This window comes from Chenopodium album, chromosome 17, assembly GCF_948465745.1.
Source record: "Chenopodium album chromosome 17, dcCheAlbu1.1, whole genome shotgun sequence".
In the NCBI taxonomy this organism is placed as follows: domain Eukaryota; kingdom Viridiplantae; phylum Streptophyta; class Magnoliopsida; order Caryophyllales; family Amaranthaceae; genus Chenopodium; species Chenopodium album.
Window position 1 is genome coordinate 49,966,281 of NC_137850.1, and position 8,002 is coordinate 49,974,282.

The window sequence follows — 8,002 nt, forward strand, 5'->3', positions numbered from 1 at the left end:
TCAAGGAAAGCTAAATTCAATTCACAAAGAATAATTACAAATACATACCAAGTATAACACAGTACATCAAATTACAGAAACTCTTTCTTAACTAGCTATATATATTCAGTATTATCCCATCATAAAATGCAGGAAGTAATACCATTAAAAGAACAGTTTAATTTAGAGTATTAGGCTTGGCCAAAAAAATATGACAAGTTAAAGCAATTTATGAAGACATAATCTACCTAGACTGTAGAGAATTGGGTTGTGATCTAGTCCCATTATGCCGACGATGTCCATGAGGACGAACAGCTGCACTACCTGCTGAGTTTCTCCTAGACACCCTTGGTTTGTCATGAGCTATGCCTTGTATCTTTACTAAGGACTCCAAAACTTCTTGCATTGATGGTCGCGCTCTAGGTTCGTGTGCAAGGCAAGACAGAGCTAGTTCAGCAGTTGCTATCGCGGCTTTTGATGGATACTTTCCCTCCAACCTAGTATCCATTACACCCTTTAACTTCCTTTTATCAGACAGATGGGGTTTGATCCAATCCACCAAGGTTTGCTTGTTGGTAGGACGGGTTGTATCAAGTGCTCGTAAACCAGTCAAAAGTTCGACTATCACGACACCAAAGCCATACACATCACTCTTGACATACAAGTGACCTATAATGGGCACAATGATGTTTTTTGGTTAGAAGTAGACTTGATTATTAAACAAACTCATTAAGATTGTACATAAAAAAAAAATTGATCTTTATTACTATGTACTGTTAAATTAAGGTTAGTTTAAAAGGTACCTGTGGCAATGTACTCAGGTGCGGCATATCCGTAGGTGCCCATAACCCTTGTTGTGACATGGGATTGACTCGCCGAAGGACCCAATTTCGCCAAGCCAAAGTCTGATATCTTTGCATTGTAAGACTGAAAAGAAAAAAAAATTGTTTGATATCAAATTGTTGTTCGCATGTTTGAGATTCACGGTGTCTAGGTGAAAACCTACTATGTGTTTATGTTCAAATATTCAATTAGTAAACTCTATCCCTAAAAAAATAAAAATTATATGTTTCTCATATAACAACATACTTTGTATTATATTACAAACACAATAAAATTCTCCTAAATTTTTCAATTATGAAAACACACTATTACTAGTATGATAGATAGTAGTATGTAATACCATATTTTACTACACAGTATAAATTTACTTACGCCGTCTAGGAGTATATTGGAAGCTTTGATGTCACGATAAATAACACGGTCATCCGAAGAATGTAAGAAGGCAATTCCCCGTGCAGCTCCGATGATAATTTTAAGCCGTAAGTCCCAAGGAAGTGGTTGAACAGCAGAGCCCCCTGTATATTGCACAAACATATTATCGTAACTTTTTTTTTTAAATTATTCTGATTACAATGATAATTTTTTTAAAATGGTTTAAGCCCCCTGTCTAAACCATTTTCTACCAAAATAAGATTTGAAGAAAAACTTACTTCCAAAAAGATGATTTTCCAAACTCCCCTTTTGCATGAACTCGTATACAAGCAGCAATTCTTTGTCTTCCCAGCAGTATCCAAGTAATTTGACAAGATTAGGGTGCGAAAGTCTTCCTAAAAAATTTACTTCTGACTGCATCGTAGAATAAATAATGATATTAACATTCGCCCCCAATTACTCCCAATATTCTAAAAAATCACATATTTCTAGGACAATCACTATAGAATGTTCAATATTTCAAGCGTTTAGGTCTTTAAGATATACCATGGAAGAATTACGTATCTAGACCTCTCCAAAGTCCTAACCCCGACAAATATATAAATTTCATGCTCAATAATAGTTTGTACCGTATTAGTTCGCATATCATAATCAAGATTATCTTTAAAATCAAATTCCACAATACATAAGAAAATGAGAGCCATGTTTTTGACTTTATTTCTTATAATAATTTCTTTTAATATAATAACTTGCAATTCCCGTTGATTTTTAATGTTACATCAATTAAATCCCTAGTACTACGTATGAAAATTGCCACAATTCCACAAAATACTAGTCAAACAATTTGGCTTTAATAATTACAAGTCAACATATGTGGCTTCATTTTCCCAGTAGTTACGCTTACGCAAAACAGCCCTTCAATGCCAAAGATAACAGAAATTTTTCTGTAACAGAACAATTTAGACTAAAGACAAGAAACTTCCTCTAAATTCTACTCGTAATTCATATACCAATTCAAATATAGCATCTTTCGTTTCTTAAGTCATTTACAAGTATACAATCAATATAGTATATGTGAATATTAAATCCATAATACGGAGTATATGATTTTGACCATTTATTATGAACACATAAACTTTGTGAGTTTAGGAATTAAACCATTTTGATTAGTGTCATTATTATTTATTATTGTGGTTACATCTGTACTTATTCTCCTATGTTAAAATAATCGTGTTCACTTTTACCCACTAATCCACTATAATATACTAATAACACCATTAATCAGAACATAACTTTGTCCAAGACTTTAGAAAAGGCATAATTCAACCTTCTAATGTGATTAATCATACTACTCCACTTCTGTCTATTAAAGCAACAAACCATAGATTAGATTAAAAAGTTTGCCGTCCTATAAAAAGCACAAAAGACATAAATGTACACGAAACTTCCTAGGTACTAAGAACCATCTTGGAACCTAAAACCATCTTGGAACCTAAATTGTAACGAAATGACTAAACTAGTTGACACCCAATACAGACGGGTTTATTAATTATAAATTGAGTGAAATAGATGATGATGATGAATTACCTGCCATTCTTCGAAACCTTGAACACTTTCGGAATTCAACTTTTTAATGGCAACAACCAAACCGCTACCACTCTTAGGAGGATGCTTATTTTCAAGCCAGCCTTTATAAACTCGACCAAAACCTCCTTCACCCAATAAGTTATCACCCTTGAAATTTCTAGTAGCAGATTTCATTTCTTGAAAACTATACTCTCTTAAATTTGGAGTAGGCAAAATCTGGCCATTTGGATACACATCATCGCCACTTGATGCCGAAAATTGGCTCTTGCTTGATATATTGCTGCTGCTTGTTAATGAGGTGGTCTGACTAATTACACCTGTTCATATACACAAATACAATCATCTATCGAATTAGTACTCTGTTTCGATTGTTTAATTTATTACAGGAAGCCGATAAGGACAGTGACGTAGACGAGATTTACCTGAACTAACGTTTCCGGTAGTGCTAGGAGTTGTGGTGGGTGTTTCAGCTGGAGAACCCCAGCAATTTCCCATTTGATTCTTCTGAATTTATCTCTCTAATCAAAGAGGAAAAGAGAGAGAAAAATGAATGTTATGTATTTTCAATACTTATAATTATGACTAAAAATATGGAGGGGTGTTTGCTTTGTATTTTGATTGGTGGTTGACTAGAAGAAGATTAGAAGAAGCAGCATAAAATGATAAAAATTAAGATTTTTTTTTTTAATACCAACGCTTTCTTTGTTCTTGGTCATATACACAGATACACTACTTGCGCCTTGTTCAATGGGTCCATTTAAATAAAACAATACTTGTATATGTAGCACTCATTTTCTCATGTCCTTGATTTTCATACTTGGTTGGTCACTGGTCAGATAAATAATTAAATTTTCAAATATTCTTATCCATACTTTTCCTTTTGGAAAATTTGGCCTTCTAAATTGATTCTCACCGGACATTTATTATTTGGTTTGTTATTAACAAAACAAATTTTGTTATGGGGTAACTTTTACCTGAGGTAAACAAATTTAGTGTAAGTATGCAACTGTGTAAGCGAATGTTGATATGACTATCAGAATGTGTAATCTAATTCAACGTAAAAAAAACATTTAAAAAGAAAATCAACTCTTTTTTAATGGAAAAAAAAAAAAAAGACAAATCATTTGACACTCATATTTTGTTAGCCAAGCTACCAAAAGAATGTTGGACGGGGCCATGAGGTAATAAAAAAAATATCTCATACTAGTCGTCTTATGTAGTGCATGCATATTGATATCGTCTGTCATTGAACACAATAATAGAGTTTTTTTAAATCCAGATAGAGCAAGTAGTAATGTAAACGAGATTTAATCCTAGGTTTTGAATATCCCAAAAATTTAACCAACTAAAGTAACTGACATTTATAGATAATAAATGACAATATGTACTCCCTTCGTCCCTTTATTAGAAGTATATTTGTAATATTTATTACTCACATAATAAAGAGAAATAGGTTTCTAATTTAGGGACGAAGAGAGTAGTTATTAGTCTAATTAATCTACAAGCTAGATGATTGTTGTTCTCATTTCACATTGACTTAGAAGTTAAAAAAAAAAAAAAAAAAAAAAAAAAAAAAAACCAGTGATTTCCAAATGCAGTATAAACATAATCCTCGTTAGTCATAACATTAATACGGAGTATAAAAATAATTCAAACAGAATTGTTATAACCATGAATAGAATAAATATTATTAACAGTGTGAAAGTTCCCAAGGACTGAGTCAAATTAACATACAATGAACAAACATTGGCCTTTTATAATAAAATTGTATTTCTACCTAAAATATTGGAATTGCCAGCTGTAATAGAGTCAAGAATACCCCTAATACGATACGATGTTGATGTCAAAAGGAAAGTCAAGTCAAGCATTTCTTCAAGCAAACTTCTTCATTTCTCTCTTTATAACCCTTTGCCTCCCAAGAGAAAACTGAATTGAAGCTTCAATGAATTGCAAATGCAAGTAATGTGAAATTTCCCCACGTGGGAAATACTCGGGTGCGTAAATTTGAGACAAAGGACTATGAGTCCACATTAGAGATTACGATGACATTGAACTAGACTATGTAATACAATAATACTTGTACGTCATGCCTAGATTTGTTAGGATATTGACGGCGGCTCCGGCAACGACTTGTAGGCGTTATAGCGCGGTGATCACATCAAGTCATCAAGGGTGTTAGCCTTATTAAAGTTATTACTCTGTATGACATAGCGTAGTTCTTTAGCATACGTGTAAGATAGAGTCATAATTCATAAGAACACTTTGTTCAAACTTTTATATTTAATAAATTATCATACTTTTTTAATGTGAAATATTATTATCACATGATTTCATAATTTGATGACAAAGGATTAGATTTTGATTTTTCTACACACATATTAAACATTGAAAAATATATAAATTGTCAAATTGACTATGATAATTGATAGTCATGACATAGATAGGATTATAGGACTTATTTTTTTTAACTCTTTTGGACAAACACACACATTCATACTATTTAGAAAGTACATTAAATAAACTCTCCTTAATCAATCAAAATTTTACGAGAATTTTAACTTTTCATTGTCACAATAAAAAATTGCTAGAAATTTCATATGAAAAATAACTTTCCATGAGATATAACTTTTTACGAAAATTTATTTTCTGCACACGAGGACGGATCCTTACACCAATACACCTCATTTACGTTAAAAAAAAAACAAAGCGTAGCTTTTGAAGTTGATGAGTATGATGACATGATGACGTGATGTAGGCGGTGTCAAACTCTCCGCGTAAAATAAATTTATTAACTTAGTAATTACGACGAAGAACGAAGCTGATCTCATCGAGTGGAGTCATTAGATATATTAATGTAGATGATAATACGGAGTACCAAATTATACGGGTTGATTGTCATCAGCTTCAAAACGACGTCAATCAAATCTCTCTCTTACGTGTGAGCCCTACCTCTTTTCACACTATACAATTGGGCTTTTGTTTTTAAGTGGGCCAATATCTGGTCCAACTTCAAGACTTTTTTTTAAAAAAAATAAAATAAAATTATTATTTTATTTGGGTCCTGAAAGTCTTCCCACGCTCCTCTCTTCATGGGCCCTTTTTGTCTCACCCGTCCACATTTTCATTCTTAAAATAAAATTAATAATCTACTTCTATCAATTTTTTTTTGGATAATAATGTATTTTGGATTCATGTACCAATGTATGGATGCCGTATGCAAATATCCGGTTTAATAGATTGTAACATTTGTCATTTCATAAAATTTATAAATACAATACATAATACTATAAGGTCTAACATTTTTATGTTCAATACTTTTGAAACTCAAATCACTAATAAATTTGTGGACAGGTTTTGCAAGGGAACCATCTATTTCTCAGACTTGGATTTGTTACTTCTAGATCTCTTTTGCTTTACCTCTAATTTTGATTCTATCTCTTAATGTCATGTTAAGCGGGAAGGTAACTCTATAGCTCATAATTTAGCCCGCATTGTGCCTTTTGGTGTTGAACAGATATGGGAGAACCATGGTTCATGTGAGGTTACTCCATACATTTTGATGGATAAATTAATAATATAAGGCACCATCCGTTTTTCCTAAAAAAAATAAAAAAAAAAAAGGAAAAAATTATTCAGGGTTATTAGCTCTTACAGATTTTTGGCAATAAGTTCAAAAGGTCGTATTACTAAAATAGGTCAATAAAGAATACTCCCTCCGTTTCATATTGTTAGTCCCATATACTATTTTGAGCGTTTCAAAAAAATCTACCCATATTGAATATAGTTCATTTATAACTTGATTTTTTTGGAATTAATTGATTGTGGACATGACTCTTAATAAGGAAATTTTTACCTTAAATTATGCAATTTTGACTTGTGCTTTCCTAATAAAAAATCAAAAAAGTTAAATAAGGTAAACTAATTGTGAATTATTTTTGTACTTTTAATGTTAGATTTCAAATATATATGCTTTCTTATTTTATGTGATTGATTTCATATGAAACTAACATTATGAAACGGAGAGAGTAATCATATTAATTTATAGTTATATATCAAACTATCAAATTATCAATCTCCTTTAAAACCTTGTAATGTTATTTTATTACACTATTTAGCATATACTATTTAGTGATAAAAAAAATAAACTCTATTATGTTTGAAGCTTGTTAATTTGGATTTGTTCTCCCAAAATCATAGAAATTGAAAAATACTAATCACTAAGTATCTATATTTTATTAGAATTTGTTATATACACCAAGGTGTACCGTACACCCAAATAACCCAAGGTTAGTTTTACTCTTCATTTGATGATTAAATAAAAAACAATTATCGAAATAAGAACAAAATACTTATGGGTGTACGGTGCACCAAAGTGTATATAATAGTCTCTTTTTTTTATATTCACCCGTCTAATTTTAAGCCAGAAAATAAAATAAAAAAAATCTAGCAAATCTCCAGCTCATCAAGAAGCATGGTTGACTATAACATCTTGTTTACGGTCAACGGAAGATTGTTTTAAATGTTACTGTACTGTAGTTTACACATTACACCAACCACTAGTTAAAGCTTAAATTCGTTGTTAGATTTGGTTCTTCATTCAATTCTTGCTGAAAACAACACTTCGTGCAATTATTTTCTTTATTTATTGGTGGTGACTAACATCTGGTCATATGTACAGTACTATGAGATCTTTTCAAGCATTTTAAAATCTTTGACCTTTACCAATTACCATTAACAAATTCAATTAATAGTAAATCAGTACTCCATAGTAGAAACTAATAAGAGTAACACATACTAAGAAGTTAATAACTAATCTACAACTCTACACGGTGACACAAAACATTACGGTGATATATATGCTACCTCTGTTTGCATCAAGTAAAAAAAATATGCTACCTTTGTCCTTTACTACTTTCTCCGTTTTGCTAAATAATCTACCATTAGTGAAAGTAATCTGGATAGGATGACCAAGAAATAAATGACCAATTAGTAAAAATAATCTTGATAGAATAACCGAGAAATGATTGTTGGTCTGAAACATTAAAAGAAAAAAGATTAGTGGTTATGAAAAGAAAAGTTTATTGACATTTGACATCTAATTCTAGTACCTCAACATTTAGGTGACTATGATTTACTACAAAGTCATTGTCAAAGACGTACATTTAGATATCCCCCATAGTTCACGGCTCAATATTTATTTTGATTGGTAGACTAAGCAAAT

The 8,002-nt window shown here is 31.4% G+C and overlaps 1 protein-coding gene across 1 annotated transcript; it reads right to left on the reverse strand.

Moving 5' to 3' along the window:
* LOC145590096 (putative serine/threonine-protein kinase PIX13) lies at positions 1-3,447 on the reverse strand. The gene is made up of 6 exons (XM_081646838.1): positions 3,204-3,447; positions 2,782-3,098; positions 1,473-1,608; positions 1,195-1,337; positions 783-906; positions 1-648 (listed from the first exon to the last, which is right to left on the reverse strand). Exons 1-6 carry the CDS (start codon positions 3,274-3,276, stop codon positions 224-226), a joined length of 1,218 nt encoding a protein of 405 aa, XP_081502964.1. The 5' UTR covers positions 3,277-3,447; the 3' UTR covers positions 1-223.
* Positions 3,448-8,002: the final 4,555 nt, after the last annotated feature.